The 19,699-nt window shown below is 46.1% G+C and overlaps 1 protein-coding gene across 1 annotated transcript; it reads right to left on the reverse strand.

The window, feature by feature from the left end:
* Positions 1 to 2,303: 2,303 nt before the first annotated feature.
* Positions 2,304 to 14,307, reverse strand: ndufa12 (NADH:ubiquinone oxidoreductase subunit A12). Its single transcript, XM_048554272.2, has 4 exons — positions 14,126 to 14,307; positions 11,661 to 11,743; positions 9,234 to 9,321; positions 2,304 to 2,586 (listed from the first exon to the last, which is right to left on the reverse strand). Exons 1-4 carry the CDS (start codon positions 14,293 to 14,295, stop codon positions 2,406 to 2,408), a joined length of 522 nt encoding a protein of 173 aa, XP_048410229.1. The 5' UTR covers positions 14,296 to 14,307; the 3' UTR covers positions 2,304 to 2,405.
* Between the last annotated feature and the right edge of the window lie 5,392 nt (positions 14,308 to 19,699).

The raw sequence follows: 19,699 nt of genomic DNA on the forward strand, positions 1-19,699 counted from the left end.
GCCACAAGATCTTTGACCTAAGCAGGCAAGTAGCTCAATGTTTCAACATCTCACCTGTTAAGAGCAAATCTCTTGACGGTGCGGTACACCCTCAGAAGTGTCAATGTGGGTCAGTGTGCTGAAGCCTGGGGTGGCACTTCAATGCAGAGACTCAGAAGTGAGGATGCTACCCACTGAGCCTTGGCTGAGACTCCCATTGTTCTCCTAAGGAGACAGTGTATCCACAGGGATCAAGGCTCACGTCAGTCTATGTTTCCAAGTAGACGGAAACTATGAATAGTGAGTAGTACTTGAGAAAGCAACAGCTATAACTTATTTTGGTGTTTTATTCTTGCATGGGACATTAGTGTTGCTGGCAAGGCCAATATTTGTTGCCATCCCTAATTGCTCTTGAACTCTTAAGACATTTTGAGGGCATTTAAAAGTCAACCTGTAGGTCCGGAGTCAAATGCAGACCAAATCAGGTAAGGACGGCAGATTTCTTTCTCCAAGAGACCAGTGTATCAGAGGGATATTTTGACAACGGCTACATTGCGATCATTAGACTGTTTTTAAATTCTGGATTTAATTGAATTAAAATCTCACCAGTGTTCTCAGAACATTAACCTGAGGTTTGGGAATTGGTGCCCAGTGACATTACCACAACTCTCTGTGGGTATCAACATTCACTCATTGAAAGTATGCACAGTCTGCTGCTTTGGCTGGCTCTTAGTTCTTGTTCCCCGTTCTCTTGGCCTGTGCACCCTTGGTTTTAGGACCTTTCTCACCATCATTCTCCACCACAGCGTGAACAAGGGGGAAAAAGCGGAGCCTTACCAACACAACTCACATCACAACAAGTGAAAAGGCAGAAAATGACAACAGAGAAAGGCTTTGTGAGAATTGATGAGAAGGGAAAGAATGTCAAGGTGACCTTATCTCCTTTCCTGGGATGCATGTGTGAGTAGATTGGTGTTTAGATATAATATCAGTGACAATGTGAATGAAGGGAAGTAGAGAACACCAAACTATAAACATCCTGGGGTTTAGCAAAAAATTGAATAGGATTAGCCATATAAATATTGTGGCAACAAGAGTAGGTTGGACATGGAATTATGCAGTGACTCAACTACAAGGCACATGTCAGGAATGTGATGGAACACTCCCCACTTGCCTGGATGGGTACAGCAGCATCAACACTCGAGAAGCTCAACATTATCCAGGACAAAGCAGCTCACTTGATCCTCACTTTCCAAATCTACTCCTTGACCCGCACAGTGGCAGCTGAGTGAACCATCTTCAAGATGCAGTGTGCAAAATCATCAAGGCTCCTTCCACCTCCACCAAAGAACACGTAGAGCAGTTAAAGTGGCCTCCAAACTACAAAGCTTGATTTGGAATATTAGTGTCCCTTCATTGTGGTCAGGTCAAAATCCTGGATGTTCCTCCCTAACAGTACTGTGGGTGCCTGTACTCAACCAGCACCACTTTCTTCCCCTTACATGCACAGACGTTGCTCAAACCACGTGTTCAAGCTGGGTTAGAGACTTTGATGACCATGCTTCAACTGTGACCTGATGACTAGCAAACATGGGTTGAAGTTACCATATTAAAGAGATAAGCATAGGAGCACTGTTGGAGCTGACCTCTTTCTTGATACACAAGAAAATTCTTCTTCGTGAATATTTGCCCGCCTTCCCAGATGGACATGAAAAGAATCCGACTGCAACATCCACAGAAGAATGAATCATAGAATCCCTATAGTGTGGAAGCAGGCCATTCAACCCATCAGGTCCACACCAAACCTCTGAAGAGCATCCCACCCAGACCCAAATCCCTCCCCTATCCCTATAACCCTGCATTTCCCATGGCAAATCCACCTAGCTTGTACTTCCCTGGAATGCGGGAGGACACTCATGCAGACTGTCAGCCAAGGGTGGAATGAAACCTGGTTCCCCTGGCATTAAGAAGCAGCAAAGCTAACTGCTGTGAAATTGGGGAGGGGTCCCTGATATCTTACTCAATATTATTTCTCAGTCATTAGAACAGATTAATTGGTCATTATCACCATACTGCTTATGGGAGTTTGCTGTGTGTAAACTGGCTGTCGAAATTCCCACAATTTCAACAGTGAAAAATATTTGAATAGTTGCAAAATGCTTCAGAACATCTTGAAGTGAAAGGTTTGAAGCTACACATCTGTGTCTTTTTAGGAATAAAGCTGGATTTATTTCATTAAATACAATGGACAACAATCTTATCCTGCTTTAACTGTATAATCAGGCAATGTCTTGAATGCAGATAAAATGACATAGACATGATACTGAGGAAAACATGCATATGATAATTTTATTGATACTAGCTGTCCACAGACAGGAAGATGAAGTGGAAAATGTAATTTACAGAGAAGGGAGTCCAATGCCTGTTCATTTTTCACTGGCCTGTGGTGGGACCCATTCATGAATCTTCTTGCGGGTAGTGGAGAAAGGTACGTACTGTCCTGGTGTACCACTCATGTTAAACTGATGAGTCTTCCAGATAAATTTCCGTGCAGCAGGAGGATGTGTAGTGGGGGGATCCTCAGTACTGCAATGAAGCCAGCGATGCCTGAGGTAAAAAAAAATGCAAAACAACCATCTTAGAAACTTCAGTAACACTAAGTATTATATAGTTTTGTTCACAGTAGATGAGCACCTTGTATGGTTTCCACAAGCAACAAGAACCATGCAATCAGCAATCCTATTCTCAGATTCCCCAACACATTAGACTCAAAAGAAAAACAAAGAAAAACACTAGATGACAAATGAGGAAATGCGAATGCACTCACCTTGTGATTTATCACCAATTTATCAAGATGCATAACCCCATCCTCCTCTTCCATAATCACCATAAAACACACAGCTCCCCAACAGTATCCCAATGGATTGGAAATTAGCAAATGTAGTACTGCTTTCAAGAAACAAGGGAGAAGCAAAGAAGAAACCCCTGGGCCAGTTAGCCTGACATCAGTCAATTGAAAAATGTTGGACTTTATTTGTGAAATCCCAACTAACAAAGTCAGGGGATGAATAAGAGTGGAGCATGGCAACTATCATGCCTTGGTTATTTATCATTATTAATAGTCATGTAAGAAAAAGAGACAGAGAACAATGTACCTTGGTTCACCGACAATACAAAACCAAGTGAGAATGTAAACCATGAGGAGGATGCAAAATGGTTGCAGAGAGATATAGACAGGTGAGTATGTGGAGAACAGGCGGCTAATAAAGAATAACATGCAGATGTGTCATTTTATTCACCATGGCTGTAGGAACAGAAAAGCAGGATTATTAAAACTGTTTGATATAAAAGTATTGATATTCTGAGATGGGTGTATTCATAACATGGAGCACAAAGTTAGCATGTAGGTACAAGTAATTAAGAGGTCACTTTGCATGTTGGTCTATATCACATGGAGATTGGCTAGTAGGATAAACGGATTCTTTCTACATATATACTTGTCTCTGGTGAAACCACAGCTAGAGAAGTGTATAGTTTTGGGTTCCACAGAAAGGAAGGATATACATGCCCTGAAGACAGTTTAGCAAACTACAAACAGTCCCTGAGGTAAGACAGTTGTGCTGGGAGGAGGAGGAATCTAATACACTGGAGCTTTCCTCGCTGCAGTTTAGAAGATTGAGTGGTGATCTCATTGAAACATCTTGTATTCTGAAAGTATACAACAAGGAGGGCAGTGAGAGGCTTTTTGCCCTCACTTAGAAGAACATGGGGCACACGACACAGTGTCAGTCATTTAGGATAAAGGTGAGAAATTGCTTCAAGGCATCGCCAATCTGTGGAGATCTCAATTGCAGACCATCATGGATGCTCCCTTGTTGAGTCTAATCTGGCTTATGACAGGTTTTCGGTTTCTCAGGGAATTTAGGGATATGGGGAAGAGCTGGGAAGGTGAAGCGAAGCAGAAGATCAAGTGAAGGCAGAAGATCAGATCTTATTGCACAGCAGCCGCCTCCTATTTGTTGCACACATATGGCAGTCCAAAACACTGAACGACAGTAATTACTGCTCCAGGATATATCATGTCCAAGAAAAAAATATATAACTGCATCAACTTGTCAACTTGTCTATAATTTTAATGTTTAACAAACTTGAAACTTTCAGCTTTGATTTCTATGCTGCTTGCTTGGATTTCAGCTGGTGAGAAAAATCACTAACAACAATATTATGCCTATTATTTACTCTTATTTCCAGCAGTGAAGAGATTTGCCAACTTAAGGAGACTGGCAAACGAGAAGAAGCAGTTTGAGGATTTAAACAAAAGTAGAGTTGCTATGATCTGGAACTCGCTGCCTGATGTGGTAGAAGCAGATTTAATAGAGATTTTCCAAAAGGGGGAAAGGATATTTACTTAGATAACAAGGTATAGAGCTGGACGAGCGCAGCAGGCCAAGCAGCATTAGAGGAGCAGGAAAGCATTCATCCAGGTCTACACCTTGTTTTCTCAGATTCTCCAGCATCGGCAGTTCTTACTATCTCTGAAAGGATATTTATTTAGATGGGTAAAAATATTTACAAGGTTTTGACGGAACAGCAAGGAAGATTAACTGGGATCACTTTTTTCAAAAGCTTGCAGAGGCACAATGATATAGCACATGAATGGCCTCTTCATGTGCTATATCAATCTGGGTCGATACTTTGGGTCTTAGCTGATGAGCTTGTGAGGACAATGCACTGGCTGTCAGCTCCAATGGGTTAGAAATGGGGAAAAAAAAAAGCCGAACAGGTACAAGAACAAAATTAGAAGTTTCTTTGATACTCATTGCAGTCTGCCAAAACTCCCTTTAAAAGATGTCATGTTACTGATAACCAGTTGGACAAGATTGCCAAAGAGTGTTGTGTACCCACTGTAGCAAATTACAAGCAATCCTCTCCACCTCCAGGGAATGGAGGAGAAATCTGCTAATAAAAACCTTGCAAGGAGAGGAATAAAATTAGAGAACTGATTAAAAAAAAAACTTCCAAAAAGAGGCAGACAAGTTCTCTCCCAAATGTCTGACATGTAGAATATTGCCAAAGTAGAATCAAAGAAATAGTCCCTTGGTAGTGTAGAACTTGAATTTGGCCAAAGAGAGATATGTTGCAAAGCTTTTCATCTTGGTCTGAACAGCACCAATGCAAGAATGCCAATTGCATACCTTTTTTGTATAAACTGCAGTGATTGTTTGATTTTTGGCATTCTTATATTTCCCTCTTTTCAGCAATGACCATACAAGCAAAGAATAAAGCACAGGAAGCCACTCAATTGATATTTTTGCTGATTCACTGAAAGAACAACTATTGAATCTGCTTTAATCACCACCACTATCTTCATGGATTCCAGATTATAACAAAGGATGTTAGTTCTACAAGCAGTGAAAAGCATCTGCACGCACTCATACAGATATAAAATGTCACGAGGAAATGTATATAACAAAGACATATCAAAATAAGGGATATATTGCTAAAATGGGGAGGTGCCACTGAACAAAAAATCTTATGAACTGGCAGACTGGGCTGGAGGGGGAACACAAACAACTTCGGCCCCTATTTTTCAAGTTCTCATCTGTTAAACTTTCTAGGAGCCGTCACCATCTCAACAGTTCCTGATCAAAGCAGTGCAAATGATTTATATTGCAAAACTGCAAGGTAGTTGAGATAGAGAAACATTGCAGTCTACGTATAACATATTTTGCAGCAATGTCCAATGTAAACAGACAAATATGAAGTGGCTCATTTTAAAGAGAGACCAAACCAAAAGGAAACATGCTTATATAGCCAGTGACAATGGGGACTGCAGATGCTGGAGAATCCAAGATAACAAAGTGTGAAGCTGGATGAACACAGCAGGCCCAGCAGCATCTCAGGAGCACAAAAGCTGACGTTTCGGGCCTAGACCCTTCATCAGAGAGGGGGATGGGGAGAGGGAACTGGAATAAATAGGAAGAGAGGGGGAGGCGGACCGAAGATGGAGAGAAAAGAAGATAGGTGGAGAGGAGAGTATAGGTGGGGAGGTAGGGAGGGGATAGGTCAGTCCAGGGAAGATGGACAGGTCAAGGAGGTGGAATGAGGTGATAGGTAGGAAATGGAGGTGCGGCTTGAGGTGGGAGGAAGGGATGGGTGAGAGGAAGAACAGGTTAGGGAAGCAGAGACAGGCTGGGCTGGTTTTGGAAAGCAGTGGGGGGAGGGGATGAGCTGGGCTGGTTTCGTGATGCAGTGGGGGGAGGGGAAGAACTGGGCTGGGTTTTGGGATGTAGTAGGGGCAGGAGAGATTTTGAAGCTTGTGAAGTCCACGTTGATACCATTGGGTTGCAGGGTTCCCGAGCGGAATAGGAGTTGCTGTTCCTGCAACCTTTGGGTAGCATCATTGTGGCACTGCAGGAGGCCCACGATGGACATGTTGTCTGAGGAATGGGAGGGCGAGTTAAAATGGTTCGCGACTGGGAGGTGCAGTTGTTTGTCGCGAACCGAGCCGAGGTGTTCTGCAAAGCAGGTAACCAGCTAGAAACTGATGTCCATTTCAAGCCCACCAACTCCCACAGCTACCTAGAATACACATCCTCCCACCCACCCTCCTGCAAAAATTCCATCCCCTATTCCCAATTCCTCCGCCTCCGCCCCCAGGATAAGGCATTCCACTCCCGCACATCCCAGATATCCACGTTCTTCCAGGACCGCAACTTTCCCCCCGCAGTGGTCGAGAACGCCCTTGACCGCGTCTCCCGCAACACATCCCTCACACCCCGCCCCCCCCACCACAACCTCCCCCAGAGGATCCCCATCATCCTCACACACCACCCCACCAACCTCCGGATACAATGTATCATCCTCCGACACTTCTGCCATCTGCAATCCGACCCCACCACCCAAGTCATTTTTCCATCCCCACCCTTGTCTGCCTTCCGGAGAGACCACTCTCTCCGCAACTCCCGTGTCCACTCCACACTCCCCTCCAACCCCACCACACCCGGCACCTTCCCCTGCAACCGCAGGAAGTGCTACACTTGCCCCCATACCTCCTCCCTCATCCCCATCCCAGGCCCCAGGATGACCTTCCATATCAAACAGATGTTCACCTGCACATTTGCCAATGTGGTATATTGTATCCATTGCACCCGGTGTGGCCTCCTCTACATTGGGGAAACCAAGCGGAGGCTTGGGGACTGCTTTGCAGAACACCTCCGCTCGGTTCGCAACAAACAACTGCACCTCCCAGTCGCGAACCATTTTAACTCCCCCTCCCATCCCTCAGAAAACATGTCCATCGTGGGCCTCCTGCAGTGCCACAATGATGCTACCCAAAGGTTGCAGGAACAGCAACTCATACTCCGCTCGGGAACCCTGCAACCCAATGGTATCAACGTGGACTTCACAAGCTTCAAAATCTCTCCTGCCCCTACTACATCCCAAAACCCAGCCCAGTTCTTCCCCTCCCCCCACTGCATCACGAAACCAGCCCAGCTCATCCCCTCCCCCCACTGCATCCCAAAACCAGCCCAGCCTGACTCTGCCTCCCTAACCTGTTCTTCCTCTCACCCATCCCTTCCTCCCACCTCAAGCCGCACCTCCATTTCCTACCTACCACCTCATCCCGCCTCCGTGACCTGTCCACCTTCCCTGGACTGACCTATCCCCTCCCTACCTCGTCACCTATACTCTCCTCTCTACCTATGTTGTTTTCTCTCCATCTTCGGTCCGCCTCCCCCTCTCTTCCTATTTATTCCAGTTCCCTTTCCCCATCCTCTTCTCTAATGAAGGTTCTAGGCCCGGAGCGTCAGCTTTTGTGCTCCTGAGATGCTGCTTGGCCTGCTGTGTTCACCCAGCTCCACACTTTGTTATCTTATGCTATATAGCCAGGTCCTTAACAGGAAATCTCGCAGGTGTAGGTAGGAAGATTTTTAAACGCTGGCGTGGGCAGCCATCAGAAAATAAGGTTTTGAGAGTTAGGAACATTAAAGAGCAATTATGGAAGATGTGTAAAATAATGATCAAGTCATAATTGAAATATCGTGAGCAGTTTGTACAACTCTGAATATAAAGAACATTGAAGGTTTACCAAATACCAGGAACAACTGACTGCAGTTATGAAGAAAGACAAGAAAATTGATGCTTTCCCAATGTGACGGAGATGGCCAAAGATCTTATGAAGCTTCTCAAAATTAGGATTGATATCACTGACTTCTGAATTGCTCGGGAGGTAGCACAGATTCAGATTCATCATCAGAAGGGCACAGAGGTTTTCAGAAAAGGCGCTTTTACACAGGAGTTAACAGGAGATGGGGTGCTTTAAATATGGAGTTGTGGAGGCAAGGGTAATTAACAATGTTTAAAAGGGAATGCAGAAATGCTGCAAAGAACAAGGGGCAGGGAAGGAGAATTAGAGTGGTCAGGTCCAGTTGAGGCAGCACAAAATGCAATGAATCAGGTAGCCTCCTGTGCTGAACATTTTATGATTGGTGCACCGGAAGAGAATTTGGCTGTACACTCACTACTTTCCAATTTACGCTATAAAATAAATTCATAAGCAGTTCGCATTCCCGCTTGAGAACAGGGCTCAACACCATTGTAGTACATTCGGAAATGTCATTTCCCTCAAGTCACTGACCGTTGCCAATGACTGAGCATTAGGATTGCTAGCTCTGACTGCCTGTGTTCCTGAAGGATGGTCCCCAACTCCAACCACCCTGTCTACTCTTTCGCCCACCTCCTACCCCTCATGCACACACTTAACAGGAGTTGTCCAACTTGTCCAGATTCATCTTTCCACTTCAATTAATTGGAAAGTTAACAAACTCTATCATTGTCTAATGGGATGGCTCTTGCCTTGTTTCCCTCCCTCTTTCCAATTTTTGTAACTGGTAGAAAAAAGGCACTCAAAGAATGCTACCTTTTTGATTCAAATATAGTTTTTTTTTAACTGATGGGTTACACAGAGCTGAGTAATGTTTAATACCAGGTGATTCCAAGGAAATGTTGGATACTTGGTAAACCTGTTCAGCACTTGTCTTATTTCAAATTAGCTCAAGAACAGCCCCTATTTAAACTCATTACCTCAACCAGGGTGCAGTACAATTTGGATCATGCTTCTCCACCAACTACATTCAGTGAAAATGAATCAATTAGCCAAGTGACCCGAATGCAAGGTAACAAAGTGGCGCACTCTACAGTAGGTATTCCCACAACAGCAAAAGCATATCCTAAATATGATGGAGGTTTACCATTCTGGAGGGATCATACTCCCGTCTACTTCCCAATATGTGTTCTTCCCATTCATCTCGCTGGTATATTCAACCCATCTATGCCGACCTAGAGATTGAAATCACAAAGGTATGATTAATAAAATACTTATACAAAATAAGTAGTTTTTTCAACATCGCCTGAATTGATTCAACCTCCAGCAGTGGTGCAAACTTCACGAAGCACCAAATACATCATTAGAATGCCACGTATTCCCAAGAATTCAGCAATTTAAGGGTTAAGTAGGGGAAACAAACTTGTTTACTAAACTGAAGATAGCACATTACAAAACCTGGATAGAAGCAGTACATATAGTGAAAAGACACTCAACGTAATTTGCAGAAAGGACTGGAGAAAGAGATGACACCGTCAGCAACAGTCCAAAGAAAGAGAGGATAACTTTAAACAAGTCAGCATGAAATGGGCACTATCAGATTAGAAACAAAAACAGAAATTGCTCAGCAGGTCTGGCAGCATCTGTGGAGATCAGAGTTAATATTTCAGGTTGAGTGACTGTTCCTCAGAATCTCAGATTGGCCTTGTCTTACACTCCACACCTGAGTTTCCTTTCAGTTGATTCAAAATCAACTTTGCTGATGAAAGTAAGCTGCAAGGAGAAGGAATGGCTACAAAGGGCCATGACACAAGTTAAGTGATTGAAAAGTGATGACAGATGTAACGTGAAAGAGAGAAGTATGAAGTTATTCACTTTGGTAAGAAGAACAGCAGAAACTTCTAAATGGAGAGAATTTGCAAAATATTAGCATTCAGAAGGACCAGGGTGTCCGGTACACAAATTATAGAAGGTTAACATGAAAACACAGCAAACAATTAGGAATGCAAGTGATATGTTAGCCAAAGATGAGTACATTTGCTATACAGAAAGTGAACAAAGGTTCAATAAACCAATTCTGGGATGGCAGGAATGTCTTATGAGGAAGATTGAGGAAACTGGCTCTGTATTCTCTAGAAATTAGAACAAGAGGTGCTCTCACAAACAGAAAAGCTCTTAAGGGGTTTGATAGTTTAGATTCTGGGAGGAAGTCTCGCCTGACTAATGAGGAGGCTCACAGAGCCACCTACTTAGATGGGAACTTGTTTTCACACCAAAGGGTTGTGAATGTTTGTAATTCTCTGCAGCAGAAAATGATAAATGCTCAATCAATAAATAAACGTAAGGCAGAGGTCATAGATTTTTGGGATTCCAAAGCAATTGATGCCTAAAGGGATACTGTAAGATGGCAAAGACAGCATTCCCGATGGTGCACTGCAGTGTCAGCCTACATTACAGGTTAAAATTTCTGTAATGGTACTTACAAACATTTGCAAAAACCAAACACAAAATCCTGAGCTCATGGGAAATAGGAGGCAGCAGCCATTCAACTCTTCAAGCCCGCTCTGTAATTCCTCTCTCAGAGGACAATTCAGGGCAGAGCTTATACACTTAATGGTAAGATCCTGGGGAGTGTCGCTGAACAGAGAGACCTTGGAGTGCAGTTTCATAGTTCCTTGGAAGTGGAGTTGCAGGTAGACAGGGTGGTGAAAAAGGTGTTTAGAACGCATGTCTTTATTGGTCAGTGCATTGAATATAGGAGTTGGGAAGTCATATTGCAGCTGTACAGGATATTGGTTAGGCTACTTTTGGAATCCTGCATTCAGTTATGGCCTCTCCATTGGAAAGATGTCATTAAACCTGAAAAGGTTAGGAAAAGATTTACAAGGATGTTGCCAGGGTTTGGTGGGTCTGAGCTATAGGGAGATGCTGAATAGGCTGGGGCTATTCTCCCTGGAACATCAGAGGCTGCGGGGTGACCACAAAGAGATTTATACAATCATGAAATGCATGGACAGGGTGAATAGTCAAGGCTTTTTCCCCAGGGCAGGTGAGTCCGAAACTACAGGACATAAGTTTAAGGTGAGAGGAGAAAGATTTAAAAAGGGACCTAAGGAACAACTTTTTCCACACAGAAGGTGGTGCATGTACAGTATGAACTGCCAGAGGCAGGTACAATTAAAACATTTAAAAGCCTTCTGAATGGGTACATGAATAGGAAGGGTTTAGAGGGATATGGGCTAAATGCTGGCAATGGGAATAGATTAATTTAGGATGGCTGGTCAGCATGGCCGAGTTGGATTGAAGGGTCAGTTGCCGTGCTGTTACCGCTTTATGGCTATGACTCAGGCAACTGGGGCGCAGTCTCAGAATTGGAGTCAGCCATTCAGAAATGAAATAATGAGAAATGTCTTTACAGAGGTCTGTGAATTGTTGAAATTCTCTAACCCACTAGGTTGTAAATGCACTATCAGGCTGAAAGATTTTTAGATACCCAGCCAATTAAGGGATAAGATTGGAGGTGTTATCAAGACTGACAACTAAAAATCTTTATTGATTAGTTAGGAGTGCTTACTGAAGAAGTATCGCTTGTCTTCAAAATATTTGTTACCATACTTGTCTTCGCCGATGAATTTCCCAGTTTTGAGTTCACTTGTTCTATAAAAGAGAAAGATCATTGATGGGAAACAGAGACATCAATAGTCCACTTAAAATAATCTTTGTTTATGAAAATTCACACAGGTATTTAAAATGGTCATCTTGGGATAACATCACAACAAACTTATTTCAAACAGTCAGTCAGTTGTGTAATTATTCTGCAGATTTGCCAATCTAGACCACTCTGTAGAATTAGCAAATAACTTCTGAACAAATTACAGTACCCTTAAAAACACTGACAACTCAAATAATGAAGCATAACTCTGCAACCAATATTACTATTTCAAGGTTAAAATCCTTTTTATAACTTTCAATTTTAGGATTTTGATTAATTTTCTTCATGGGATTAGTTCCACAATTCCATTTAACTTCCTTCGAATTCTGGAAACCTTGTTTATGACATACTAGAAGCAGCTACAATGAGAATTCTGCACAAAATCAGCAACTTGGAAATCGAGCTGATGTTATACCTCAATTTCGATTGATCCACATTACAGGACTTACAAATCAAGTGCATAATACACCTAGAAAAATGAGTTCTAACATAATCCACACAGAGCATGAGGTTTATTTTAGTTAGCACAGTGGCTAAGCCAGCATTTATTACCCATTCCTAATTGCCCTTGGGAAGGTGATGATAAGCTGTATCCTTGAACTGCTGTAGGCCTGTGGTGAAGTATACTTGCTTAACTGTTCAAGAGTTCCAGGTTTTGATCTAAGTAGAATTTTGAAGCATCCAGGCTCTTGAAATTAAAATCATGTCACCTTTGTACTCTTAAATTTTGAAATAAAGAACAGTTTAAGCCAGTCTCACTTCTTTTTTGAAACCTTTTACAGCTGAGTGGTTTGCTCTCAGATACATTTCAGAGGGCAACTGAAAGTTGAGCACATTTCTGTGGGACAGGAGTCACAGACAGATGAGCCCACATAAGTACCGCAGACTTCCTTCCCTGGGCAAGGAAATCTGACAGCACAGGCAAAGCTCCTAAAGTGATGGTGCTAACACAAATTAACCAGATTCACAAATAAATAGTATGTGGAATAAACAAGTAGACAAAATAACTAATTTAAAGGTTTGAGAAGTGAAATGTGGAAAAGCAGCACTGTCAAGGCAGGGATAGCAAGAACTGCCAGATGCTGGAGTCAGAGATAACAAGGTGTAAAGCTGGATAAAAGATATTACCTAAACAAATTAGATTTTCCTACAATAATTGACAATGCTTTCATGGTCAGCATCAGACTTTTAATTTCCGATATCATTGAATTCAAATTACACATTCTGCTGTGGAAGGGTTCAAGCCTGGATTCTCGGAACATTAACTTGGTTTCTGGATTACTAGTCCATCAATGGTGCTACCCCACCATCACCATTCATACATGAATCCTGATCTAGCCTTGACAGCACGCGGAGCTAGAGAAATCCTGAAGAAGGGTCCCGACCCGAAACATCAGCTTTCCTGCTCCTCTGATGCTGCTTGGCCTGCTGTGTTCCTCCAGCTCCACACCTTGTTATCTCTGACTCCAGCATCTGGCAGTTCTTGCTATCCCTGCCTTGACAGTGCTGCTTTTCCACATTTCACTTCTCAAACCTTTAAATTAGTTATTTTGTCTACTTGTTTATTCCACATACAATTTGTGAATCTGGTTAATTTGTATTAGCACCATCACTTTAGGAGCTTTGCCTGTGCTGCCAGTATTATTCCTGTCCATTCGACCCAACGTCAGCAATGTTCTCTCGGAACTTTTCTCTCCCTCATCTCCTCTGGCTCAGAGTAACTATCCAAGCCCCTCAGGGTGACCCTGTCTCCCCCACCCACCACCTCAGGGTGATCTTGTACTCAGCCCCACCCCACCACAGTGCACTGCCCACACCCACCTCAGGCTGACACTGATTCCACTCTCCCCCAACAAGGGGTGACCCTGTCCCACCCCCCCTTCACCGTCTCGGGGTGACCCTGCCCCACCCCCAACCCCCCCTCACCGTCTCAGGGTGACCCTGCCCCACCCCCAACCCCCCCTTCACCGTCTCAGGGTGACCCTGCCCCAACCCCACCCCAACCCCACCCCCACCGTCTCGGGGTGACCCTGCCCCACACCCCACCCCACCCCACCGTCTCGGGGTGACCCTGCCCCAACCCCACCCCCACCGTCTCGGGGTGACCCTGCCCCACACCCCACCCCACCCCACCCCACCGTCTCGGGGTGACCCTGCCCCACACCCCACCCCACCGTCTCGGGGTGACCCTGCCCCACACCCCACCCCACCGTCTCGGGGTGACCCTGCTTCCCCCCCGCACTCGCATTCATCCTCTCTCCCGTCCTGTTTTCCCAAATGTCAACACAGCATCTCATCTTCCGGCTCACTCCCGTTCCCTCTCTTACCTCAAAACCTTCCAAAATGCCCCCATGACACCGCCATGACTCCAAAACTGAGTCCAGCCCCGTTTGAACACAGGGAGAAGGTCCGCCATTTCTCGCCGTCCCGACAGCGCCGCCCGCGGCCATTTGACAACACTGCCCGGGCCGGACCCGACAGCGCCGCCCGCGGCCATTTGACAACACTGCCCGGGCCGGACCCGACAGCGCCGCCCGCGGCCATTTGACAACACTGCCCGGGCCGGACCCGACAGCGCCGCCCGCGGCCATTTGACAACACTGCCCGGGCCGCACCTGACAGCGCCGCCCGCGGCCAGCTGACAACACTGCCCAGGCCGGACCCGACAGCGCCGCCCGCGGCCAGGTATGATGAGCAATGAGAATGTGTACCCTGACAATGTTAGTTCTCCCCACCAGTTGGTTTCATTGTTTTAATTTATCTACAAGTCTGATAAATTCAGGAAACTGTACATTATAGGGGTATTGGCGCACTTAAGATTTGAATTTTGCCTACTTTTATGGAAGTATAAGACAGGGCTTTGAACAGATAGGAATGGACCCCAACTGAGATGGCCAGAAAAAAGCCTTCCTGCTCCTGAGAGATAATGGGAACTGCAGATGCTGGAGAATTCCAAGATAATAAAATGTGAGGCTGGATGAACACAGCAGGCCAAGCAGCATCTCAGGAGCACAAAAGCTGACACACTTTATTATCTTGGATTCTCCAGCATCTGCAGTTCCCATTATCACTTTCCACAGCACTTTCTGGTTTTGTTTCAGCAAAACAGTTTATTTCCTTCTCTGTTGGTTTGGGACATTTGGGCAGAGCAGGGAATGCATTGCTAAAACAGCACTAAAGTCTGGGCAGTGATGTGTGAAATTTTTCGGAAAATAACTTCGGTCACTAACCCTGAGACTATTCTTCCCAAACTTTCTGTGACTCCATTTCAAGTCTCCACAAGTCCCATCAATAAGAACTTAGAGAGAGGGGAGTATTCGAGCAGGAGCACAATTTTTGCATCTCCCATTGGGGCCCACGACCAGGACCCCAACATTTTTTCTGGCCATAGATAACAAGGTGTGGAGCTGGATGAACACAGCAGGCGAAGCAACATCTCAGGAGCAGGATAATAAAATGTGAGGCTGGATGAACACAGCAGGCCAAGCAGCATCTCAGGAGCACAAAAGCTGACGTTTCGGGCCTAGATCCTTTATCAGAGAGGGGGATGGGGTGAGGGTTCTGGAATAAATAGGGAGAGAGGGGGAGGCGGACCGAAGATGGAGAGAAAAGAAGATAGGTGGAGAGGAGAGTATAGGTGGGGAGGTAGGGAGGGGATTGGTCAGTCCAGGGAAGATGGACAGGTCAAGGAGGCGGGATGAGGTTAGTAGGTAGGAGATGGAGGTGTGGCTTGGGGTGGGAGGAAGGGATGGGTGAGAGGAAGAACAGGTTAGGGAGGCAGAGACAAGGTTGGACTGGTTTTGGGATGCAGTGGGTGGAGGGGATGAGCTGGGCTGGTTGTGTGGTGCAGTGGGGGGAGGGGACGAACTGGGCTGTTTTGGGATGCTGTGGGGGGAGGGGAGATTTTGAAGCTGGTGAAGTCCACATTGATACCATTGGGCTGCAGGGTTCCCAAGCGGAATATGAGTTGCTGTTCCTGCAACCTTCGGGTGGCATCATTGTGGCACTGCAGGAGGCCCATGATGGACATGTCATCTAAAGAATGGGAGGGGGAGTGGAAATGGTTTGCGACTGGGAGGTGCAGTTGTTTATTGTGAACCGAGCGGAGGTGTTCTGCAAAGCGATCCCCAAGCCTCCGCTTGGTTTCCCCAATGTAGAGGAAGCCACACCAGGTATAATGGATACAGTATACCACATTGGCAGATGTGCAGGTGAACCTCTGCTTAATATGGAAAGTCACCTTGGCGCCTGGGATATGGGTGAGGAAGGAGATGAGTGGGCAAGTGTAGCATTTCCTGCGGTTGCAAGGGAAGGTGCCGGGTGTGGTGGGGTTGGAGGGCAGTGTGGAGTGAACAAGGGAGAGAGTGGTCTCTCCGGAAAGCAGACAAGAGTGCGGATGGAAAAATGTCTTGGCTGGTGGGGTCGGATTGTAGATGGCGGAAGTGTCGGAGGATGATGCGTTGTATCCGGAGGTTGGTGGGGTGGTGTGTGAGAACGAGGGGGATCCTCTTTGGGCGGTTGTGGCGGGGGCGGGGTGTGAGGGATGTGTTGCGGGAAATGCGGGAGATGTGGCCAAGAGCGTTCTCAACCACTGTGGGGGGAAAGTTGCAGTCCTTGAAGAACGTGGACATCTGGGATGTGCGGGAGTGGAATGCCTCATCGTGGGAGCAGATGCGGCGGAGGCGGAGGAATTTGGAATAGGGGATGGAATTTTTGCAGGAGGGTGGGTGGGAGCAGGTGTATTCTAGGTAGCTGTGGGAGTTGGTGGGCTTGAAATGGACATCAGTTACAAGCTGGTTGCCTGAGATGGAGACTGAGAGGTCCAGGAAGGTGAGGGATGTGCTGGAGATGGCCCAGCTGAACTGAAGGTTGGGGTGAAAGGTGTTGGTGAAGTGGATGAACTGTTCGAGCTCCTCTGGGGAGCAAGAGGCGATGCCGATACAGTCATCAATGTAACGGAGGAAGAGGTGGGGTTTGGGGCCTGTGTAGATGCAGAAGAGGGACTGTTCCACGTAACCTACAAAGAGGCAGGCATAGCTGGGGCCCATGCGGGTACCCATGGCCACCCCCTTTGTCTGTAGGAAGTGGGAGGAATCGAAAGAGAAGTTGTTGAGGGTGAGGACAAGTTTGGCTAGGCGGATGAGGGTGTCGGTGGAGGGGGACTGGTCGGGCCTGCGGGACAGGAAGAAACAGAGGGCCTTGAGGCCATCTGCATGCGGAATACAGGTGTATAGGGACTGGACGTCCATGGTGAAAATGAGGTGTTGGAGGTCAGGGAATTGGAAGTTCTGGAGGAGGTGGAGGGTGTGGGTGGTGTCACGGACGTAGGTAGGGAGTTCCTGGACCAAAGGGGAGAAAATGGAGCCCAGATAGGTGGAGATGAGTTCGTTGGGGCAGGAACAGGCTGAGACAATGGGTCGACCAGGGCAGGCAGGTTTGTGGATTTTGGGAAGGAGATAGAAACGGGCCATGCGGGGTTGGGGAACAGTGAGGTTGGAGGCTGAGGGTGGGAGGTCCCCTGAGGTGATGAGGTCGTGAATGGTGTTGGAGATGATGGTTTGGTGCTCGGGGGTGGGGTCATGATCAAGGGGGCGGTAGGAGGAGGTATCGGAGAGTTGGCGTTTGGCCTCGGCGATGTAGAGGTCAGTGCGCCATACTACCACTGCGCCACCCTTGTCTGCGGGTTTGATGGTGAGGTTGGGGTTGGAGCGGAGGGAGCGGAGGGCTGCCCGTTCTGCGGGGGAGAGGTTGGAGTGGGTGAGAGGGGTGGAGGGGTTGAGGCGGTTAATGTCTCGACGGCAGTTGGAGATGAAGAGGTCGAGGGAGGGTAGGAGGCCTGGGGGTGGTGTCCAGGAGGAGGACTTGTGTTGGAAGCGGGTGAAGGGGTCAGTGGAAGGAGGGTTGGGTTCCCGGTTGAAGAAGTAGGTGTGGAGGCGAAGGCGGCAGAAAAACTGCTCTATGTCCGACCGTGACTGGTATTCGTTGATGTGTGGTTGTAGGGGGACAAAGGTGAGCCCCTTGCTAAGGACTGACCGTTCGTCCTCAGTCAGTGGGAGGTCTGGGGGGATGGTGAAGATGCGGCAAGGTTCAGTGTGGCTGTCTCCTCTGGGGTTGCTGGCTGTGCTGGGGAAACTAAGCTGGTCTGGCAGCATCTGTGGAGAGAAAAACAAAGTTAATGTTTTGCGCCCAGAGACATTTCTTCAGAATTGGCAATAGACTGGAAAGGGTGATATTTTTGCTGATGGTGGGGTGTGGGAAGAGTGAATGCAGTCCATGGAAACAGAACCCAGACAGAGAAGAAAGGCAATAGGCAAAGAAAGAGACAACTGATGATAAGCAAAGAGAAATATAAATATTAAGTGGGCTGTTCATGAGATGTGTGAATATTTGAAAATGGGTTAGTTGTGCAGGAAACAACTCATAGAAGACAGGACTTAGGGGTGTGCAGTGTTTGTAAACAACATGGAAGAGGGTGGCCATGGTCTGAAATTGTTATTCTCAAGGCTAATTCAACATGTTGAGTCCTGAAGTCTATAAGGTGCCAATCGTAAGAATTTATCCATTTCTTTTCCATTTTCCATTGTACTCGCAGCTTCACCTGGTTTATCTCTGACTCCTCTCTTCCCTTCATGAACATCTAGAATCAATCATAGAGTCCCTACAGTGTGGAAGCAGGTCTTTCGGCCCATTAAGCCCACACTGATCTTTCAAAGAGCATTCCACCCAGGCTCACCCCCTACCTTATCCTTGTGATCCTGCACTTCCCATGGCTAATCCACTTAGCCTTCACATCCCTGGACATTGTACGCAATTTAGCATGGCCTAACCTGCTCATCTTTGGACTGTGGGAGAAAAGTGGAGCACCTGGAAGAAATCCACACAGACAGACACAGTGAGAATATGCAAACTCCAGACAAACGGTCATCTGAGGATGGAATCAAACCCAGGTTTCAGCACTGAGCCATTGAGCCACCTTCCATTTCTGGGGATAACATGGCCACTGATATCCACTATTAACCCACTGACTCCCACAATTACGTTGACTATCGATCCTCACATACAGCTTCCTGTCAGGACTCGATCCCATTCTCCCAGTTCCTCATATCTCTTCTGATGATGTCACCCTCCATGTTGCTGATTATGTTGAAGCAACCCATGTTTGCAAGTCTGAGGACAAAATGTTCAGCATTACATGTGATTCTGCCATTAGACATTTATTACATAATTCAGAAACTGTGCTAAGGATCATAATGGAAACCAATTGAGTATTATCAGTTATGTTCACAGTCTGATGATTTACATGCACTGGAAGCTACATACATTAACGCATAGGATGCTGTTTCATGAGGCTGAGAGGAATTTGTACTGTTACCTGTGAAATATTCTATACAGACACTTTGAACAGCTTATTACCCATAGAACATATCTACCCAGGTGTTCTTAAGGACTGCTGTTTAAACTAAGTTTAATTGAAGCAGTCACAAGTTAAACAAAAAACCCTTACACACATCAAGTTAATGTCAAGATTTATAGCATCCGCAGTTCTTTTGGTTTTTAACTTTTTCCAAACCAGGCTGACTGCCTGAAAAACACATGCACTACCCACTCGGGTGAACTTGACTGGGCTGTTGGAACTAATTCTCTGAGCTCTGTCGACAGGGCGCTCAGGGTCATCTGATACAAAGCTGTGTCTCACTGAGTCTTTGTTGGCTGAGACTTCACTGAGGGAATGGCTGCCAGCTGTCCCTTCTTATTTGCCCCCTTTCTGAGACCTTCTGGAACCTTCTCTGACTTCAGCCAATGGGGTCACAGGTCACGGGTCATAGCACCCAAAAAGTTCTACCAGCTCATCTTAGATGTACCCATCTCCTTTCCAAGATATGATTACTCTATAGTGCCAA

The sequence above is a fragment of the Stegostoma tigrinum genome, chromosome 25, assembly GCF_030684315.1.
Source record: "Stegostoma tigrinum isolate sSteTig4 chromosome 25, sSteTig4.hap1, whole genome shotgun sequence".
Classification (NCBI taxonomy): Eukaryota; Metazoa; Chordata; class Chondrichthyes; order Orectolobiformes; family Stegostomatidae; genus Stegostoma; species Stegostoma tigrinum.